Below are 22,669 nucleotides of genomic sequence, written 5' to 3' on the forward strand. Positions count from 1 at the left end.
CCCTATTGTTGTGTACAGATGGCTCACCTGCTGACCCTGTGTTTACATGTAAATAACCGTCAGTCATATGGAAATGATGGCAGCATTCATATGTAAATAGCTGAGGCCGGCAGCATTGATATGTAAATAAAGGCGACATTCATATGTATATCATGTCCTCCCAGCAGTGAGGAGAAGATGTGCTGTAACCTATAGCAACCAAGCAGTGAGCAGTATTACTGTACAGTAATCTCTAGCAACCAATCAACAAGCAGAAATCATGTGCTGTAACCTCTAGCAATTAATCAGTGAGCCTTAATGTGTGCTGTAACCTCTAGCAACCAGTCAGTAAGCGGCAATGATATGCTGTAACCTCTGGCAACCAATTGCTGCCTGATCTGATACAGTAAACTGATTTTAAGTCTCGCTGCTATATATTGTATGTCTCAGAGCAGGTGGAGAGCGAAATTGCATAGGTGGGGGCCCAAGAAAATTTTTGCCTAGGGTCCAATAAATATTAAAGACGGCCCTGGCTGTAACCAGTCAAAGCAGATCACATGACAGTTGTAAACAATGAATGGCTTTCTTTCTTGCCATTCATTGTATAAAATTGTGTTGCTAGCTGTGATTGGTCACAGTGATCACATGGTACAGACAGGGCCAATCACTGCCTGTTTACACGCTGTCTTTCAGTAAAAATATTTGCTTATAGCAGTGAAATTTACAGCTATAAGTAATCATAGTATGTAAAAAAAATGAAATAAAATCCTGATCAACTCCCCAGAGTGGGGAGTATATTGCTCTGGTCACAGTATGTGACTGTCACCAATCAGTGCCCCTGGTCACCACTACACCAGTTATATGAGGACGCTGTACTGCACTGGTTACAGTACGTAAAAAATAAAAAAAAAGTGAAAAACACATTTTTCTTTCTTCATTTTAAAAAAATTGTGACAAAAAATTACAACTTCAAAAACGCACTATGCCTCTTACTAAATACCTCAGACTATCTACTTTCCAAAAAGGTCATTTAAGGGGGTATTTGTACTGTCCTTGCATTTTCAAGTCTCAAGAAATGAGATTACATCAGGAATGATCAATTTTCAAATATATATACCATAGTTTGTGGACTCTATAACTTTCCCCACAGAATAAATATGATTTGTGTTATTTTCACCAAAGAAATGTAGCAGAATACATTTTGGCCTAAATTTATGAAGAAAGATTTATTTGTAAAATGTTATAAGCCAAGCAAAGAACAACATGTTTATTTAGCAAAAAAAAAACCCAAAAAAACACAGTTGTGATTAAATATCACCAAAAGAAAGCTCTATTTGTGTGGAAAAAAAAAAGATAAAAATGTCATATGGGTACAGTGTTGCATGACTGTGCAATTATCATTCAAAGTGCAACAGCACTGAAAGCTGAAAATTGGCCTGGGCAGGAAGGGGTGAAAGTGCCCAGTATTGAAGTGGTTAAACAGGCCGTCTGGCACCAATGTTGACGTGCATAAACATTGCATAAGCATTCTTGCATGTGCCTAGACATTGTTCTTCGTGCAGAGGTATGCACAAAGATATTGCCCCTCCTTAAGGGCAGTTGCCGGATGGTCAACTGAGCCTGCTTTTCTGAATAAAGGCAGGAATAAGCTCGTACCAACTGTGGAGCAAGGGCATTTGAGGATAGCTCCTAAGAATTCTCCTCAGGGCCGATGCACTTCTATTTGATAAGGAATTGGGTCTAACCTCTTTTTACCCTACAGTCCAGGATAGCCTCAACCTTGTGTTCTTTGTTGCTGTCAATAAGCAACAAAGCATGAACCTTTTGAATGCATCTATCTTCAGTGCATAGGCCAAAGCAGGTCAGGATGTTTTAAGATGGGAGCAGAGATGAATGAAGCTTTTAACTGTTCAAAAGCAGATTCAGCCTCTGGGGTCCATTCAAAAAAGCACATGTTGATTAGTCAGCTGGGTGATGGGTGAAATGATACTAGAAAAGTTCTAAATAACATTCCTGGAGAAGTTAGCAAAGCCCACAAATCATTGCACTGCCTTTTTGTCCACTGGAGCAGGTCATTCTACTACTGAAGCAACTTTCTGTGGATTCATGGCAATTCCATTGTCAGAAACGACAAGTCTCAAAAACGTAATGGTCTGCCTTTCAAATTCACACTTTTTCTGGTTTGGCATAAAGACGATGCTTACAGAACCTATCCAACTCTCTTTTTACATGGATACAATGAAGTTCTAATGAAGTAGAAAAAAAGAAGGATGTCGTCCAAGTAGGTGATGATAAAAAGATCAAGATAGTTCCAGAATATATCATTCACAAAATGCTGAAATGTTGCCGGGACATTACAAAGGCCAAACAGCATGACCAGATATTTGAAGTACCCAAAGCACGAAAAGCCATCTTACATTCATTTCCTTCTCTAATTCTGAGTAAACAGTAAGCACCTCTCAAGTAAGGCTTGGAAGATACATGTGCCCTCCTAGACTCTGGAAAAGTTCAGGGTTAAGAGGCAGGGGATAGCAATTTTTAATAGTTATTTTTTTTAAGGTCTCAATAGAACTGGAGAGGGTAAAATCTAGTGCTGCTGTGCATGGTAGCCAATCTGTTTCTAACTTCAGCTTGTTCAATTGAGTTTTGACAAAAAAACCCCAAAAAACTGCAAGCTAAATGGGAGCTGCACCAGATTTTGCACTCTCTGGTTTTAGTAAATCAACCCCTTGGTGTCCTGATAAGGTACGGCAGAAAATGAGAAAGTCTTTAAACCCCTTTGCACCGCAGGGTAGACCAAATCTTAATGCCTAAGCCCAATTCTGCAACTTTGACATGTGTTAGTAAAGCCGTACGTAGCATCACAGCTACTTTGCACATCCAGATGGATTATACCTTGTTTTTTTCAGGACAAATTGGGCTTTAACTGCTTGCCGACCAGCGCACACTGATGTACGTTGGCAGAATGGCGCTGGTAGGCAAAAGGGCGTACAGGTACATCCCTTTTAAGAAGCGGTGTCGCGGGCACGCGCCCGCCGCGGTCTCCGTGATTGTGAGTCCTGCGGACTCGATGTCCGCCGGGTGCCCATGATCATGTCACAGAGAAGAAGAACGGGGAGATGCTTTTGTAAATAAAAGCATTTCCCCGTTCTGCCTAGTGACAGGACAGTGATCACAGCTCTCTCTCATCGAGAGCAATGATCACTGTCCTGTGTGTTGAAGTCCAGCCCCCTCACAGTTAGAATCACTCCCTAGGATACACTTAACCCCTTCACTGCCCCCTAGTGGTTAACCCCTTCACTGCCAGTGTCATTTACATAGTAATCAATGCATTTGTATAGCATCGATCGCTGTATAAATGACAATGGTCCCAAAATAGTGTCAAAAATGTCTGATGTGTCCGCCATGTCGCAGTCCCAAAAAAAAATCGCAGATCGCCACCATTACTAAAAAAAAAAAAAAAAAAAAAAAAAAAAAAAAAAAATTAAAAATAAAAATGCCATAAAACTATCCCCTATTTTGTAGACGCTATAAATTTTGCGCAAACCAATCAATATACGCTTATTGCGATATTTTTTTTTACCAAAAATATGTAGATTACATATCGGCCTAAACTGAGGAAAAAAAATGTTTTTTTTATATATTTTTGGGGGATATTTATTATAGCAAAAAGTAAAAAATATTGCACTTTTTTGTTTATAGCACAAAAAATAGAAACCGCAGAGATGATTAATACCACTAAAAGAAAGCTCTATTTGTGGGAAAAACGGACATCAATTTTGTTTGGGTACAACGTCGCACGACCGCGCAATTGTCAGTTAAACCGGCGCAGTGCCGAATCGCAAAAAGTGCTCTGGTCAGGAAGGGGGTAAAATCCTCCGGGGCTGTGGTTAATTTGGTGGTAAATGGTAATGGATATCTCCTGATTTTTTTTATTATCAAAGGAAAAAATATAGCTGTATATTTCTTGCCAATACCATAACCTACCACCAAATAATCTAAAACAAATTCTCCCTCTCCCGACAATCGCATTGATACCACATATGTGTTAGCATGGTAGCTGTTGTATGTACCAGTAGTACAGCTCAGAGGCTATCACAGCAATCAGGTGACCCGGAATCAGACGTTCCAGGTCCCAATTGTTAGAACAAAGGGAGGTACGCAAATATGAGGTCTCACAGCAAAAAGCCCAGTGCAGTAGGGCCACATATTTGTATTACGTCTGCACCAAGGGGTTAAGTAACTGGGCCTGACTTATTACCAGTGCCATCAGCTAGATGGACTGTAAACAGTTTCTTTACACAAAGATGGAGTTCATTTTGCAAAGCAAATTTAAAGTCCACAAAGCAACCGCAGGCTCCAGAGTCTATGACTGCGGAAACTCTGTGATGCATGTGCATAAAAGCATGCGCCTGGATGTTCTTTGCGCAGAGTTATGCGCAGATATACAAGCCAGCTGGCTGGCTTACATAAATTCCCTGATAAAGTCTGTGCAACCTGGAAAAGACCAGGGGGAGTTTGACAGAAGCCAGTAAATGTCAGAGTACCAAACCTTCCTGGGCCAGTTCAGTGCCACAAGAATCACTGGGATGCTCTCAGATTTAATCCTGCAGACCAGTCGTGGAAGAATCTTTAGTGGAAAAAAAAAAAAGAAGCAAAAATCAGGTGATATTGATCCCAGAGTCACCAGAGCATCCATTGTAAAAGCCTGAGAATCCATGGACCTGGCTACGAACTTGTCCATTTTTTTTGTTGAACCGGGATGCAAACAGGTCCACATCTGGTGTCCCCCCACCCATGATAAAAGTCATGAAACACCTCTGGCTTAGAAAGTCTGCTTGCCAATTTTCTATGCAAGAAATGTGTACTGTGGACAGAGCCACAATGTGACACTCCACTCAAGTCAGAATCAAATCATCCTCTTTCTGGACTGTTTCACTTATGTTGCCTCCTCGATGGTTGAGGTAGGCTATGGCCGTGGTATTGTCTGACTGAACCCTTTTTTTGCGTGGAACAAAAAAAAAAAGAAGGTTTTCTCTAATCCCAGAAAAAAACACAGTCAGTCCCAAATAAATATTAAAAAAAAAGGACAGACCCTTACTCACAACCAGAAGAGGAACATAGCCATAATATTTAAGGGGAAATCTGGACTCCCCTGCTTCAGTCACTTTGGAAGAGCATACCCTTGAATGAGTCTTCGGGCAAAGGATCACACCAGAACAGTTTGCCACTGCCTTGAGCCTGTATAGCATCATGCTGCTAACTCCACATCATGCCAAGGAGGAAAGCCTAAAACGGGGTCCAGTACCCAAAGTGATTTACAGGCTGGCTCTACATCTTCCATCTTTTTGACAGAGTACTGGTACGGTCCCTGAGGCATACCTAGAGTACTGATCTGGAAGCTACACAATTAGTCAGAAAATCTGGTGTGTAACCAGGTTAGGGAAGGAATCCAGAAGGAAGGATTAAAAAAATAAAATATATATAAATAAAGTCCCCTCAATATAAAAGAAGACATCCACCACCTAAGAACAGTAGTAAAAAAGTTAGGTCTGCTATGATTGGGAGGGGTTATATGGAGTGCTGAGAGTGTAAAAACACCTGAAGGTAGCAGGAGTCATCTACGACTATATCCTGCAACTAATGACATAGGAAAGTGAAGTTCTCCTGTGAGAAAGGCAGTGGCATCCCATCAGTGATGGATATGGCTTTGGAGCAGATCTGGAGGTTAATTGAAGCTGAACTCCAGGAATTTAGTTGCTTTGTAAAAAGTTCTGGATTACTAGGGGTGGCAGTGACATGAGTGGAAAGCTCCCGATTGCAAGAATGCATTGAGAACTTTCTGGTACCTGCTGGTTACGGTGCAGGGAGCTCGCTCTCAGCACAGAAATACACCATGTTTACATAGGGATGCATATATGCGGCCTCTCTGTGTTAAAGCCAATTCACAGAGAAGCCGCATAATTGCATACGTCCAGCTGGAACTAGTTAATTAAAAATGTATATTTTTACCGAGTGTTAGCAGTATAGCTATCATTATTTTTTTGCCACTCTGACGCTACGTGTGATGCGGTGTGTGAGAAGGCAGTGCCCCTCCTGTCAGTGTGTAGTTGATAGCTGTGCCCTTGGAGCTCCATAAAACTGTCAGATCTAAATTAAAGAGATAAGTTCATAAGGTGGCATGCAATGTGTTGGCCTTAACTCATAGTATGCCAGCACATTTTACAGATTGGCTGAATTCCTAGAGTTCAGCTGTAAGCTCAGTCAGAAGTTGGAATGGTTTCCAAAGATCACATTTTCCCTTTGATCCATAGCAGAAACAATCTTAAACTCCAAATGGGCCCTGGTTAAATTTTGTGAAAAAAATGGCTTGCTTATATGCCCCTATTATCTATGGTCCAAGTATGTTGTTGAGGTTTTACCTTACATCTTGGGCCTCCATATTGGATCATACTGAGCCCTCTACATTCTCCCTGCATTTCAAACCATATACTCAATTTCCCTCCACAGTAGGAGCAAGGCTTAGCTGGGACTTTTTTTGTGCAAATGCTGTGTGAGGTCACACGGGTCTCCACTGCGGTGCTGAAAAGGCAGGTGTTTAGCTACAGTATGTGGGTTACTAACAGAGATCAGATAAAAGATTAGTTGGGGATAATGCTAGGGGTTTACTGTTAAAGGTAAAGTAGAGTCTTCATAATGTATTTATGTAAACCCTCAAAAGAGATCAGATTGATGTAAAAGATCTTTTAAATATGTGATCGTTTTTTTTTTTTATCTTTTTTCTTTAAATCCAAACTTTTTTTATTGACAAGAATAGTAAGTGACTAGCACATCACAGTAAAAAAGGATATACATGACAACCAATAGCACAAACATTGTGCATAAGGTAAAGAGCGAAATAAAGACTGTCACGTCATATTTGGTACATATACAAAGTTTTGTAAAGAAATAAAAATAATTTAGAAAAATGAGAAAATACAAACAAAACAACTAGGGCTTGTTAAGGAACAATTGCTCAGAATGGCATATTTTTTCTACTTTTGAATATAAAACTCAGGGAAATTCCCAAGCTCAGGCCAAAACTATTTTAACTCTTGGTGGGTTCAAAATTGTAACAGCCTATCCATTACTAATTGTGGTGGGGTGAGACTTGGGTTATCAAGCCAACTCTGCCAAAATGAGAATAAATTTATTATCTGCTTTTCGATGGTGATAAGCTAATTGTTTTCTAGGTAGAAGGGAGTTAACATAGGCAATCGATCCACTGCTCCTTAGCAGGCACAGTGGCTGCCAAGCAAAATCTGGCAATCAGCTTTCTAGCCAGGTACTTAAAATCTTGTTTCTATGAATAGTTTGCAATTTTATATGTCCATGGGGTAAGCATTATTTGCGGTCACATATGCAGACTCGGCTTCCTGCTTTACAGTGCTACACAATAGTTTTGCTTTACTGCTCCTTCCCACAATGCGAGTCTATAGTCTCCCAACTCTGTAAAACCTATGCACTTCCTATGCAGCTGATATCTTATCTCAACGGTTGTTAATCAGGGAGTAACAGTGGTGAAATATGTAGCTCATTTTAGTGGCTAATCTGCTTATCTATACTTTTAAACACAAACTATTACCAGAGCTGAAGGGATGTATGCTCCTTTTTGGAAAGGAAGGTGGTAAAGTGTGTTTGTATCTAGCTCACCCCCACATTAAGGCCCCCTGTACCCATGAGGCTCACATCGTGCCCCTATTTGAAAACAGGAAAGCAGTCCATAAATATAGTCTAAATATATTTTATTTACATCACATGTCATTATTTGCCAAGGCACATAAAGAATAATATGAAGTAAAAATATAACTTATAGAACATTTATCAATGTTTGTGAATAAACGTTATGCATTCTCTGGTAAATAAAAGCCAAATTATGTGTATTTTCATCTGTGCATACTGCTGAAAACAAATATTTAAAGAGTAGGTTCACCTTTATCAACATGATACATCTGTATTTAGTGTGTAACATGTAACATGTTGGGAATTACCAGCCCCCTCTAAAAGCAGAAAGGGGTTCTTCTCAGCACAGCCGTTGTCACACATAAATTCAGGATTCATTCACAGCAATCTGTGAATGAAAAAAAATAACAATTCCCTTCTACCACTGAGGCAAACAGACTTCTAGTTCTCAACAGACTATGAGCATGCAGACTCTTCCTACAGCTCAGGCAGAGAGCTATAGGCAGGATCTGTAGGAGCCTGACATTCACTGATTGTGGGTGCCACATCTTGAAGGCTCATTATTTTACCTGCAATATCATATTTTATATATATATATATATATATATATATACATACACACACACACACACACACACACAAACACACTTTAGCAACCGTTCCAAAGTAAACAGTGTACCAATCTTTTTTTATTTTTTATTTAAATGTAAAAAATATATGCACTCAGTAAAGTAACTGACTTGCCGTCCCTGAAATATGGATTATAACAAGAGCAAGTTTTCCCTGCTTTAACATACTTCTGTGATATTGTTTTAGTATAGATTGTATACAGTATTGTTCTTTTCAAGATTTCTTTGTTTATTTTCCTTTAGAGCTATATATAATGTATTACTGGAGCACATATGAACTATGGGGTTGATTTACTAGAGGCAAATAGACTGTGCACTTTGCAAGTTAAGTTGCGCTCATTTTCCCCTGAGCTTAGTGAATGCAGTGAAGCTCTGCTGATTTCCTTCATCCAATCATGTGCATACAAAAATGCTGTTTAATTTCCTTGCACTTGATTGGATATTCTTTGCAAAGTAAAGCTTCACCACATTCACTAAGCTCTAGGGAAAATTAGTGCAATTGCACTTGTAAAGTGCACAGTCCATATGCCTTTAGTAAATAAACCCCTATGCGTATACATATATACCAGCCATGCTCTGTGCTGACCCAGAATTCCCCACTGAATGTGCAATTACATCTGATTGTAACAATAAGATATGTATAATGTTATGTAATCAGAACCACCATATACAACAAATAAAGTAAGTCTGGTTGTGTTTGATTGTACTGTAGTGGGTTTATTTAGTAAAAAATGAACTATGGGGTTGATTTACTAGAGGCAAATAGACTGTGCACTTTGCAAGATAAGTTGAATGCAGTGAAGCTCTGCTGATTTCCGTCATCCAATCATGTGCATACAAAAATGCTGTTTAATTTCCTTGCACTTGATTGGATATTCTTTGCAAAGTAAGTCTGGTTGTGTTTGATTGTACTGTAGTGGGTTTATTTAGTAAAACAATGAAGAGAACCAATGAAAATGTTCAATGCGCCCACTGCAATCTGATATTAGTTTACCTAAAGCCAAACTTTCTTTGGATGTCCACGTCACTGCCTAGGTGATCTGGACACTTCCTTTTAGTTGCCCAGTGACAGGGTCCTCAGAAAACTCCAGTGGAGAGATGTCAGAAAAAAGGTGACAGGTCTACTGCAGCTCTGGATAATCAGTTGTGACTCCTGAAAGTGGCACCAGTGAGGGATACAGTTATTTGAGTATAATTTGCTGGATGGGTGTAAGGGGGAGGTAGCATGTTTCGCATAACAAGATATGGGCTGTAAACCAGATCAAGGATGCATGAATTGTGTTTAATCACTATACAGAAGTTTTATATGTAGCTCTTTTAGCTTTCTAAAATCCTGTATAATTGTATGCAAATCTTGTGGTACAGAAATGAAACATTATGTTGTTGATGGTTGACAATGTTTTCCTAATATGCCAAAGAATTAGAAAAGTACAAGGAGGATAAGGATGGAATATGAAAAAAATAAAAGAAAGTATTTGAAGTGAAATAGGCAGGGCTGCTGATATGAAATACAACCGGTCCTGTTGTACTGGGCCCAAGCCCCATCAGCTAAACAGGGGACCTGGGACAGATTTATTGTTCATTTCTGCCTAAACTAATAATTGGCTTATACTAGACCACACCCTCGCTCCTACTTCCTTAAAAGAGAAGTAAATGATTTATTTTTTCCCTGATTAATACTTACCTAGGTGGATGCAGCATCGGCCTGATTGCTGCATCGGTCCCCCGCTGCCTCTGCACTGAGAACAAAGTGATTGAACACTGCTGATCACTCGGTTTTCAGAGCTCTGTGAGCAGAGAGCTGTAGACTGTCAGTTACAGCTCTCTGCTCTGCCCCATCCTCGCTTATTGGAGCGCTGAGCTGTGGAGGGGGCGGGGCGTCCATCTAAGGCTTTCAGAGAGGCTGAGCCGGGTGTGTCAGTCCAGGCACCTGGCGGAACTCCCGACTCCGTGTTCATGATGACGCGGTGCCTGGACTGACATTGATGACGTCAGCAGAGAGCAGACTGCAGTCTGCCTAAAACGGATCACAGGAAAGCAAAACAAATTGCACTCCTGTGATCCATAGGAGAAGTACAGCCAAACAAACTTTGGCTATACTTCTCCTTTAACAAGGCTAATGTTACATTTCCCTGGGCCACATCAAGTCAACAAAGGGGCCCAGGAGGTGAGAGCAGAGGTAAGACTTTATTTAAATTTTTAAGGCATAGGTGGATAAAGTTAGTGCTGGTGATCTGCTGCACTCTAAGGGGTGGGGGTGGGGGGTTAGGCAGGGCCCTGTTAGAAATCATGGGGCCTGTACAGCCTTTCTAACAGCAGTCCTGAAAATAGGGCCAATAAGGAGTGAGGGCTGGATTAAATAAGCTGTAAAGTATTACTGGATATATACCCCTATTAGTTTGTCTTCTCTCCTTTGTGTCATGTCTGTGTGTAAAAATATTAGGCAAGTGTAAGATGTATGACTAATAAAAATGTATGGAAATAAAAGAAAGTAAAATGTATAACGCCTAAAATCATTGTTTGTGTTGGGTACTTTGGCACAGCTTCATGCAAAATTAAAATAGAATTCCTTTTAGTTTAAAAAATATCATGTGGTTTCAAAAGAACACACAAGACCTATAAACTTCAAAAGCAAACAACACTGTTATACATAAGCAAACTATCACATCTCAGTAGTGATGCTTATAAATAAATACATATCTGCTAATAGAACACTATCATACATGTATGTTATCAATATTTTTTTGACATGTATAGGGTACAAAAAAATGAAGTAAAAATAAAAAACATTTACAGGAGTACACTGCAGAATACAGTAGCAATAAATGTTGCAAATCAAAAATGAACTCAGGCTGACTATAATGTCTGAAAGCATAAACAAAAGTAATAACATAAAACAGCCTGTGCAATACAGAAAAAAGTGGACATCGGCTTTCTTATAGAGAACATCTAGAAATGTAATTGTGTCTAAACAAAACCCTGAAAATTGTACATTCTGCCTTAAATTCCTCCTGCAAAAACATGACACTATACTTCCTGTGTGTAGAGCTTTATACTGTAGCTGTATATCTGCAGTGTGAAATGATCAAAAGCTGACCATACACTATACCGTCAGATTGTACAATCTTTGTGTCCTTAAGTTTTAAAATGTTGTAATATAAAGACATACCTAAACAATCTATTTAAATTGCATATAAAGTTAATAGTAGATCTAAAAGGCGGTATAGAATCAGATTGTATAATGTACAGCTAACTTAAGGCAATGTGTGCCTAAATGCTAGTCTGATTTGGTTTGCTGTTCTCCTTGCTGGAGAGGAAGCTTGTACTTAAAGACCTGCAGCCTATACATTCTACTGCTTCTACTTCATCTATTCTTTGGATCTGTGCTTCTTCCACCTCTTCAATATTACTCCACCAGTTTTAAATGGTTTCATATTTTTGTACCATATAGACCATGCTACCATGTTTAATGATTAAATGGATTAGGGGGGATTTATCAAAATCTGGAGCAGCTTTGCATGGTAACCAATCAACCTTTATCTTCAGCCTCTTCAGTTTCAGTTTGACAAAGAAATATAGAAGCTGACAGGTCTCCAAGCACAGCTGCTACAGATTCTGGCTTCTCCTCGTGCTCAAAAATAGTGTTCTAGTATAGCAAAATGCAGAACCTGTAAAAATTAACTGAATTACTGGCCAAAAACAATGTATGATGTAACAGTATTGTATATGATAATAAAGAGGAAGCCCCAAAAGATAAGCCCACTACCTACAAACTCTTCTAAATAATATTATAACTAATTCCCACTGTTGTTTACATTACCTAGAGGGCGCCTAGACACGAAAGTTTTTTTTTTTAAATAATATTTCCTTTAAAATGCACAACTGTATTTGCTAGGGACAAGTGTAATAGGGCTTGGACTGGGTGTCTCATGAGTAATGTTGTCCCATGTATTTTTAGGAAGACCATTTGGCCTTTCTGGAAAGGTCTCCAGGAGCTCTCCCGTAAACATTTCAGGCAGGGAAATATTGGCATATCCTCTAACAAAATATTAGAGCGCTGAGACTCAGCAACGACAGCAATACACATCCAGCCATTTGATCCTCGACTCTTCTGCATTAAAGAGTGAGGGATTGGACACATTTATAGGCAGATATTCCAACAGACTGTGATAATGAGCACTCCATCCATTGCAGGTACTTATTATTATATCCCAGGAAATTAAAGGTTATTTAATTTTCACAAGTAATATACAGGAGAAGCATCACTTGCTAGTATAGGATCTGTTATGGCCCACTTTTACTGCCATCAGCCACATATATACTGTATCTCATCAGCATTCTACCAGGTTCTGCTGCCCTTGCATTTCCATGGTAACATGCTATAACTGGCATTAGGATTTGGTTTTACCTTTACTTTGGTCTTTTTGTACATCATTTTATTTGGAGCAAGGGTGCACTGGCAAAGCAGAGGGCACACTTTGCAGATGGAGCTGGTTAGGAGGAGAGTAACATGCAGAGGGGGAGTGATATGAGTGAGAGTGAGCTGGCCAAGAGAGGAGTGATATGAGTCAAAGTGAGCGGGGATTTGAGTGGTTAAACCTAAAACCAGAAATGCAGTAGCTCAAGCAGTATTTCTGGCCACATTCCTCTAGATAAATTTTATTACAATGGGATACATTGGCCGATGATAATTAGATTAGGTCCAAATTGACCTAATATGAATTTACACTCTGTTATTATACCTTGCCAAGGAAAAAGCATGAACTGAAAACCAATTACTATTGTCATATTACAAACACATGTAAGCATATTTTCCTAGATTTCCCTTTCTTTAGCAAATCCTGGCGTAGACCTATGAGTAAAAATGTGCTTTAGAGCAAAGTTCAAAAGAACTTTCACTACAGTCTTTCATAAAATAAAAGATAAGCTTGAGCAGCTAGCACCCTGGATTCATCCACCATCTGTATGTGTGTATCACTAATATACACCCATTGGCTGGAAGAAGACGTTGCTCCATCTTTCAGTACTGTAAAGCAAACAAAAATGTGAGCATTAAAACAACAATGGCCAAACAAATGTTACTAGTACATATACAGTATAACACTACATATAGCAACTGGCCTACATTAGCAGAGTGTCCTTTGTGTAACCTGATAGCAGCCAATCAACGTCTAACATACCCTGTGCTGACAGCTCTATCTCTATGCTTAGTGTATTATTATTATTATACAGGATTTATATAACGCCAACAGTTTGCACAGCACTTTACAACGTTCGGGCAGACAGTACAGTTACAATACAGGAGGAATCAGAGGGCCCTGCCCGTTAGAGCTTACAATCTAGTGTAAATTTATTTGTAGTACTTATTTCGATAAAACCTGTCCATCAGCTCCTTGGTCATTTGTCCTTTATTTTTGTAAATACAGTATCTCACAAAAGTGAGTACACCCCTCATATTTTTGTAAATATTTTATTCTATCTTTTCATGTGACAACACTGAAGAAATGACACTTTGCTACAATGTAAAGTAGTGAGTGTACAGCTTGTATAACAGTGTAAATTTGCTGTCCCCTCAAAATAACTCAACATACAGCCATTAATGTCTAAACCACTGGAAACAAAAGGGAGTACACCCCTAAGTAAAAATGTCCAAATTGGGCCCAATTAGCCATTTTCCCTCCCCAGTGTCATGTGACTCGTTAGTGTTACAAGGTCTCAGGTGTGAATGGGGAGCAGGTGTGTTAAATTTGGTGTTATCGCTCTCACTCTCTCATACTGGTCACTGGAAGTTCAACATGGCACCTCATGGCCAAGAACTCTCTGAGGATCTGAAAAAAAGAATTGTTGCTCTACATAAAGATGGCCTAGGCTATAAGAAGGTTGCCAAGACCCTGAAACTGAGCTGCAGCACAGTTGCCAAGACCATACAGCGGTTTAACGGGACAGGTTCCACTCAGGAAAGGCCTCGCCATGGTTGACCAAAGAAGTTAAGTGCACATGCTCAGCATCATATCCAGAGGTTGTCTTTGGGAAATAGACATATGAGTGCTTCCAGCATTGTTGCAGAGGTTGAAGGTGTCGGGGAATCAGCCTGTCAGTGCTCAGACCATACGTTGCACACTGCATCAAACTGGTCTGCATGGCTGTCGTCCCAGAAGGAAGCCTCTTCTAAAGACGATGCACAAGAAAGCTCGCAAACAGTTTGCTGAAGACAAGCAGACTAAGGACATGGATTACTGGAACCATGTCCTGTGGTCTGATGAGACCAAGATAAACTGATTTGGGTCAGATGGTGTCAAGCATGTGTGAGGGATACAAAGACAAGTGTGTCTAGTGTATAATCAAGCATGGTGGTGGGAATATCATGGTCTGGGGCTGCATGAGGGCTGCTTTGAGGGAACCATGAATGTACTCCAACATACTGAAGCAGAGCATGATCCCCTCCCTTCAAAGACTGGGCCGCAGGGCAGTATTCCAACATGATAACAACCCCAAACACACCTCCAAGACGACCAGTGCCTTGCTAAAGAAGCTGAGGGTAAAGGTGATGGACTGGCCAAGCATGTCTCCAGACCTAAACCCTATGGAGCATCTGTGGGGCATCCTCAAACGGAAGGTGGAGGAGCGCAAGGTCTCTAACATCCACCAGCTCCGTGATGTCGTCATGGAGGACTGGAAGAGGACTCCGGTGGCAACCTGTGAAGCTCTGGTGAACTCCATGCCCAAGAGGGTTAAGGCAGTGTTGGAAAATAATGGTGGCCACACAAAATATTGACACTTTGGGCCCAATTTGGACATCTTCACTTAGGGGTGTACTTACTTCTGTTGCCAGCGGTTTAGAGATTAATGGCTGTGTGTTGAGTTTTTTTTGAGGAGACAGTAAATTTACACTGTTATACAAGCTGTACACTCATTACTTTACATTGTAGCAAAGTATCATTTCTTCGGTGTTGTCACATGAAAAGATATAATAAAATATTTACACTTTTGTGGGATATTGTATAATTAATTTGCATACAACCTTTTTTTTTATAACTTCAATGGTACAGTAAGTTCCTGTAGCATTCCAAATTGGTTTGCTTTATAGTTATGGATGGCATTGGTTATGAGCCACTTCAGCTCTTGATTGAAGGTATACAGTAGGTACAAGTGTACTGACATCACCTCTGCAAGGGCCATTTTTATTCAATCTAGGACAAAGTTAAACATTTTACCACTCTCAAAAAATATTTAAAAGAGAAGTATGTTTTTTTTTCTTTTTTTGGAGATTCATACTTACCTTGGTGGATGCAGCATCGGACCGATTGCTGCATCTTTTCCCCGCCGCCTCTTCACTGGGAACTGAGCCACCGAACATCGCCGATGGCTCAGTTCTCTCACCTCACCGAGCGGAGAGATGCTGCCTGTCAATCAGCAGCTCTCCTCTCTGCTCCTCCACGCTCACTGGAGCACTAAGCTGTGGAGGGATGGGGAGCGGCCATCTTAGCGGCTTGCTGAGAGGCTGAGATTGCCATTAGTACAGGAAGCTGGCGGATCCAGACTTCCTAAGTTGGGATGACGTGCTGCCTGGACTGATTCCAGTGACATCAGTGGAGAGCGGACTTCAGACTACTCTCCGCTGAAAACAGGTCACAGGAATGCAAAACTAATTGCACTCCTGTGACCCATAGGTAAAGCCCAGGCAAACAAGCTCAGGCTAGACTTCTCCTTTAATGCAAACCTTACTTATCCCTGATGGTATAGAGTCATTTTAAAGACTGTAGATTTCTGTTTCAATCATTTTTATATATATTATTTTATAAAAAATACAAAATATAACAACAGTAATTTGCTAAGGTAACATACACAGCAGTATTGGTAGACATAAGGCAACAAGGAACAAAGTTGGACTGCTCAATAGTTTGATTAACGGTATAGGTATCTGTGGGGATAGGGATCTGTCTCATTCAGGTAGGGTAAAATAATTTTTTGGTTTACTTTTTGAGGCTTGTGCATCACATAGACACTGAATTTGGAACTTGTTGAAACTACATACCGCAACTTTAGCTTTACTTTAAGCTAGCCTCCAAATGTTGGACCAGATGTGAAATTCTCAAGAACTGTTCACAGGCAGTTCAATATCGATTTAGTGCCCAAAGATACCATTCTATTTCCTTGTGCCTCTTTTAGAGTTTAACCCTGCCTAATGACTATTACTAATCACTCGTTTTATAACATTACTGAGTCAAATAGTGAATACTTTAACCAAAACCTTCTATAATAATGGGAGATATGTGTCTGTATAATTACCAACAAAGAAGATCCTATTTTTATTATTTTATTTTAAGTTCTAGACTATAGGGTCTATTTATAAAAAATGTAGGGCATCCGAACTTCCCAGTCAAGGACAAACCTGGGCCAAATATGTTGCTAATTAAAGTGGCTGTAAAGGCACAAGGCTTTTTACCTTGCATGAAGGTTAAAAAAAAACTTCAGTTTACGACAACCCCCCCCCCCCCCCCCCAGGTATAATACTTACCTGAGCCCCATCTCGATCCTGCAATGTGCATGAGAGTAGCAGCTCTCCTGGGTAGAAGAGACCATATTTGAGGTTAATGACTCTCATCAACGCGTTGTAATCCGCCGATCAGAGTTATAGAATTGTTCACTAGAGCCTGCTGAAAAATTCTACTATAAGTTTATGGTCATTGAAGTGATCATGAGCTTATAGGAGAAGGGGAATCGAGATGGCCACCTACAGGTGCGTCTGTAAGTCTGTACGGCTTGGCAGTGAAAGGGTTAATGTCACTTTAAGCGCTATCATAATTTGCCATAGCAGAACACAAATCTTCAAATAGAAAAAAACAAACATCGCAAATCAAGGAGTTTTCAGAAAGCGATATGCTACAGAGACCAAGCCGTTGTTAAGTGGATTAGTTGTTGCAGGTTTTTTAGCTCCTGCCAGATTTGTTAACAATTTACAATTATTATGTATTATACACATTTTCAGTCTGCATTCGTTTTTAGCTCTTGCCCACCACATGAAGAAGCAAACCAATCTAAACACTATATTTTTCTTAGGGTGCTTACTATGAAAGTTTACAATTAAACTGTTCCCAGTTGGGCTTGCCATACAGTAGATAGGTAATATAATTAGAGAAAAATTATCAGTATAGGGTGAGCCTTAAATGTGACTGGAAACAATAAATCTATTCAGAACAGAGGCAGGAATCATGTTTGTGGAAAGGAAAGTTACAAAAAAAAAAGCAAATGGCTGCATTCTTGTACATTAGGATAAACTGTTGCACATATAATATACAGTAAATGTAAAGGCAATAGTGATGTTTTCACCTGGTCCTTTAGAAGGCATTCGGATCTTGACATATGCTACATAGTGTCCTCCTCTCATAGATCCACTGTGCTCCACTATTCCATAGAGACTGTACAGAACACTTTTTTCTTCTAACACATTCTTCACATGTTTAAACGGAAAGATCCATCATTAATTCATTCTACATTAACTATTACAGTTATCACATTTATGTGTTGAGCAAAACAACTACATTCTCTTTAAAAGTTAAAGTGTTACTAAACCCACAACAGTAAAATCAGTCTGTATATGTAGTAAAGCTCGCTTGTTATACTCACTGTGGAACCTAAGGGGTTAATCCTCCGCATTGTGTAAAAAGGGTGTTTGTTCCTGTTTTCTCTATTCCTCCTCCCAGAACAGGGCCAATCAGCACTGTACAGAGGGTCAGGGGTCTTGCAGCCTGATAGGATAGTCAGAGCAGAATGAAAACTCCTCCTACAAGCTTTAACCAGACACTGATAGAAATCAAAAGACTGCTCTAACTGCTGATGAGAGAAGGTATTTACCAGTTTATATTTACTAAAATAAATAATTACATTTCCATTTTCTGTGTACTGTGGGAGACTAGTAGTGTATAGTGAATGCAGGGTCCTGGGTTTAGTAACACTTTTTAATAAAAAAAAAAAAAAAAAAAAAGAAGAAAAAAAAAGAAATCTTGTGGTAAACATATCAAGGCTAATTTAAATAGTGCTAATAAAGGAGGTTGGTGTTGAACTAGGGCAGTTGCTTCCTCTCAATGCAAAACAAGGCATCCAGACAGCCACAGTTTGACTTATTGTAGGGGGTACCAACAATAGACAACAGATGCCTAACTGTGTCGTTTTTAACCATTTCCACCCTTAGTAAGTACCTCAGAAACCCCTGGTTGAACAATATTGCAGCCAAGGTAACACAATATTCAATTACGGTCAACCATAGATTGTTAGAGGGTAGCCTTAAAGCAGTATTGTAACCGGGGAAAAAAAGTAAAAGTCAGCAGCTACAAATACTGCAGCTACTGACTTTTAATAGAAGGACACTTACTTTTCCAGGGAGCCCGTGATGTCCAAACCCCAGCCGATTTTCGGGTCGGCTCTCAGGTGCTGCCGTCGCTATTCATGGTAAGGGAAACCCCACTGCACATGCGTGAAGTGCGCTGTGCTTTCCTAACTGGCCCGGGGGTGGAGAAAGGAGGTCGAACTTCTGAGGGACGGGCAGTCTCCCGGAAGTGGGGGCCTGAAAAGTGCCAAACGTGGCACCGGGGGGGGGGGTGGTGTTTTGTAAGCAGATCAGCAGAGCTCCCACTTTTGGGTGGAATTCCGCTTTAAGCCTGGTACACACAATGAGAATATAGGACAAATGATCATCCATTTTTTTTTGCATGCTAGTCTCATCGAAAATGAAGAGATCACTAAAGTTACAAAAATTCTCGTATGACAGAAAAAAAAAAAAATCAGAAGTGATGTATTATATTGTTGGGCGAAAATTGTACTGATTAAACGAAAATCGTACGAGAAATATTTTCGTGCTTGTCCCATTGGAAAGTTTTGCACGACCTGTCCTGATCGACTCTCGAAAGCTGTATACTAAAGATCAGATTATCGCATGATTGTTTCAAAAGTGGTATTTTTAGTACAATTTTCTGATCATGTGTACTAAGCTTAACATAATCTCCCTACCATCCGTGCAAGCTAGTCCTAGTCTCACTACCCTTCATGCCATGCACTGTATATGCAAAGTGCTCCATAAATATCTATGATCAGCTCAGCCAAGCACACAAATTTATTTGAGTGGAGTGACGATGCTGCTGACCAGGGAAGTAGGGTGTTTTGTTGCGGGGAACAGTAGTGTTCAGAAAAAGATAAAAGTCTGTTCATTTGTTAGTCTAAGAGCTGTTGGCTAATAGGTTTCAGATTTTTCTCAACAGTATATTTATTGGCCTGATAGGTTAACTTCTCAGCTATTTCTTGGAAAGCATTTAAATACCTAAATATTTTAAATTGTCCTTAGTGGAACTCTAATATAAGGAACACATTTCATTCCTCCAACAATGTCTTAATATGCAAGAATACATTGTAGATTATTGTATGTTTTGAAATAAAATGACATTGCTTAGAGCTGTAAGCACACATCGAGGTTGAACCTTACACTGTGTTGGAACTGTCCAGCACCCAGCTTGGATGCTTCCGTCAAGATATAGTTACTTCCAGTTTGGAACCAGGAATTTTTGCCGAATATTGCACCCAAGATACTAGACAACACTAGGTTAGGTGCATACTGGAACCCTTAATTGTTAATTCACACAAAATATATACCATGCAAGATCAGATAAGAGTTTGATACCGATTACCCTAACAGTACAAACTGTAAACAGGAATATAATTAACATAGCTAAGGAACAGCCAACATAAACAGTATGCTAATCTGTCGCTAGCAACTAATAGGTGACAGTGATCTAATTAACAACTAGACACTTAAACAACCTGAGGTGCCCAGACCATTCAGCACCCAACCCACAACCCTGGATGCACCAAGTACATTACACATTATTATAAGCATAAACACATAACATCCTATAATGGTCGATAACAAGTTAAAGTGGTCACAATATTAATCACATCTCCAAGAGATGATCAGGCAGACAGAAACATTAGGTCACCCAAATTTCAAATGAGAAAGCACACCTAGGAAGCACCCAATGAGAGAGGCATACCTAACAATAAACACCTTAGTAAACAGACTATAGCAGGAGATCCCAGTACTAGGTTGCTTTGAGCTGATCATATTAAAATCTGCTCTAAATCTCACAGTCTAAAACAGCACAGCACATTTTTAATACATACTCCTATTTTTGCAGTTAGTAGAATGCACTTTGTTTAATTGGGCTATAGCCCACTAATTAGCCCCCCCTTATATTAAATACAAAACAGTCATTGCTGGTTTGGGCACAAATGACCCAAATCAGTGTGTTTCGGGGAGACATGGACCCAAATCGGAAGAAAGACCACTCCAAGGGTCCCCCAGGCGCACACACCTCCCAAAGAGTAGTGTTCCCTTAAAAGTCAGGGCCAATAGTCAGTAGGCAAGAGGCTACCCTGCAGTCCCCTGCAAAAGCCCCTGTCTCAGTTGGGTCTGTCATATACATAATTTATTTCTCGATTTTACTATACCTTGCAAGTTGCAGCACAAAAGGGTGCCAGGTCTAAAATGAAGGGAAAAGCCACATGCCTATTGATTTTACGCAGTGTTAGCCCATTCTGAAATAAAATATAGGTGAATGATTTTCATGGCAAGGTCAGCATAACTGAAATTTTTATGTTTTTGCACTAAAAACTACTATTTACATTCACAAAACAACAATATATAGAGTCTATATTTTGAGATGCAGTATTTATATAAAATAGCATACACAGATGGAATTTGATACTTTAGAAATACACCAATGTATTAAAGCTATTCATAACATCTTAAGGCATATCTTTTACTACTAAAATATTTTAAAAAAATCACTAAATCAAAATATCAAAAAAAAAAAAAAAAAAAAATCAATAGGAATCTGGATAAAACAGTCCCATAGGCAACACCTGTGGTTAAACCAACCTTCCAGTGTGTTAAAGCTAAACTCCAGGATAAGCAAATATTGTCTAAATATAATAGACGTGTATTGATACTTGAATCTCACCTTGTATAACCAAGACCGTAAAGCAAAACTATACCTTCACAGAGTTTAGGTATATAATGTCAAGCAAATAGCATTACATTATTTTCTGTGGTGTAGCCTCTTATTTGGCTTTCTGCTCAAATTCCATTTTAACCAATACAACATACTATTTACTCACTTTACAAAAACCAAAGATCATATGCAATCCATCAGAGAGTACATACTGTATATTAGTATAAATATGCTGCACTTATTATTATTTTATACAGGTAACAAGCTGAGATTAGGAGCACCCCCTTTAGGAGAGTGTTCCTAATCTCAGCTTTTTACCTGTATAGAAGACACTTGGGAGCCAGAAATCTTTCTGATTGATAGGGGATCAAATACTTATTTTACTCATTAAAATGCAAATCAATTTAGAACTTTTAGAAATGCGTTTTTCAGGATATTTTTGTTGTGATTCTGTCTCTCACTGCTAAAATAAACCTACCATTAAAGTTATAGACTGATTATTTGTCAGTGGGCAAACAGACAAAATCAGCAGGGGAACAAATACTTTTTTCCCTCACTGTACCCTCAGCTGGTCAACTCCTTCCTGTGTCATGACCTAAAGTCTGACCAGGAAGTAAGGCAGAAGTAAGTGAGCAGTGTTTTTAAACAGCTATGAAGAGAGTGAGGTAAGCTTGTGTACAATGGAAAGTGGTTTTATTTTTGCAAAATAAGTACATTATTGCTATACTGGTACATAGGAGACCTGGAATTAAAAAGAAAAAAAAAAAAAAAAAAAAAGGTGAACTTTGCCTTTAAAGTTAATTTTTTTCAATAGAATAGGGAATAGTTAGAGCCTCTGCCAGGTTTGTATGGCTGTCTGTGTTTGAAACGGTGTGATTCACACACCTCTGTCTGTTCTGGGGATCACTGTTACCGAGACAGAACACTGAAGGAAATCCAAAAGGAGTTGTCACCTAAGCAAGAGGCAAGGGTAAACCATCCAATTTTTTGTTGACAACTTTTGTTTCCATTACAGGAAATAAAATCTCTCCAGCGGGGCAGAGACCATGAGCCCTGGTTCACACTGCACACCACATGTGATTTGCACAGGAACTGCACCACATTCCTGTGAAAATTATATGCGATTCTGTGCAGTGCAATTTGAGACCATTAATTTGGAATGGCTCAAATCAAACTGCATCCATATGAAAAAGGCGTGGGTAGCTTTTTTGGTCGCACTAGAACCCATGCAATCCAGTTCAGACAAATGCACTACTTTTTCGACCTGCTTTTGGGGCGCTGTTAAAGTAGAACTATAGGCAAAACTTTTATTGTCATTTTGAATAGAGCAAGAGAGGG

At 39.5% G+C, this 22,669-nt stretch overlaps 1 protein-coding gene across 1 annotated transcript in view; it reads right to left on the reverse strand.

Annotated features, from left to right (window-relative positions):
• Positions 1-7,794: 7,794 nt before the first annotated feature.
• USP45 (ubiquitin specific peptidase 45) overlaps positions 7,795-22,669 on the reverse strand; it is a 317,389-nt gene continuing 302,514 nt past the window's right edge. Inside the window, exons 16-18 of the mRNA XM_073626986.1 lie at positions 20,829-20,915; positions 17,661-17,781; positions 7,795-13,356 (exon numbers count right to left, since the gene is read on the reverse strand). Of these exons, the coding sequence (XP_073483087.1) occupies positions 13,229-13,356; positions 17,661-17,781; positions 20,829-20,915 (336 nt within the window). The 3' untranslated portion in view covers positions 7,795-13,228. The remainder of the gene's footprint in view (positions 13,357-17,660; positions 17,782-20,828; positions 20,916-22,669) is intronic.

Source organism: Aquarana catesbeiana, linkage group LG04 (genome assembly GCF_042186555.1).
Source record: "Aquarana catesbeiana isolate 2022-GZ linkage group LG04, ASM4218655v1, whole genome shotgun sequence".
Classification (NCBI taxonomy): Eukaryota; Metazoa; Chordata; class Amphibia; order Anura; family Ranidae; genus Aquarana; species Aquarana catesbeiana.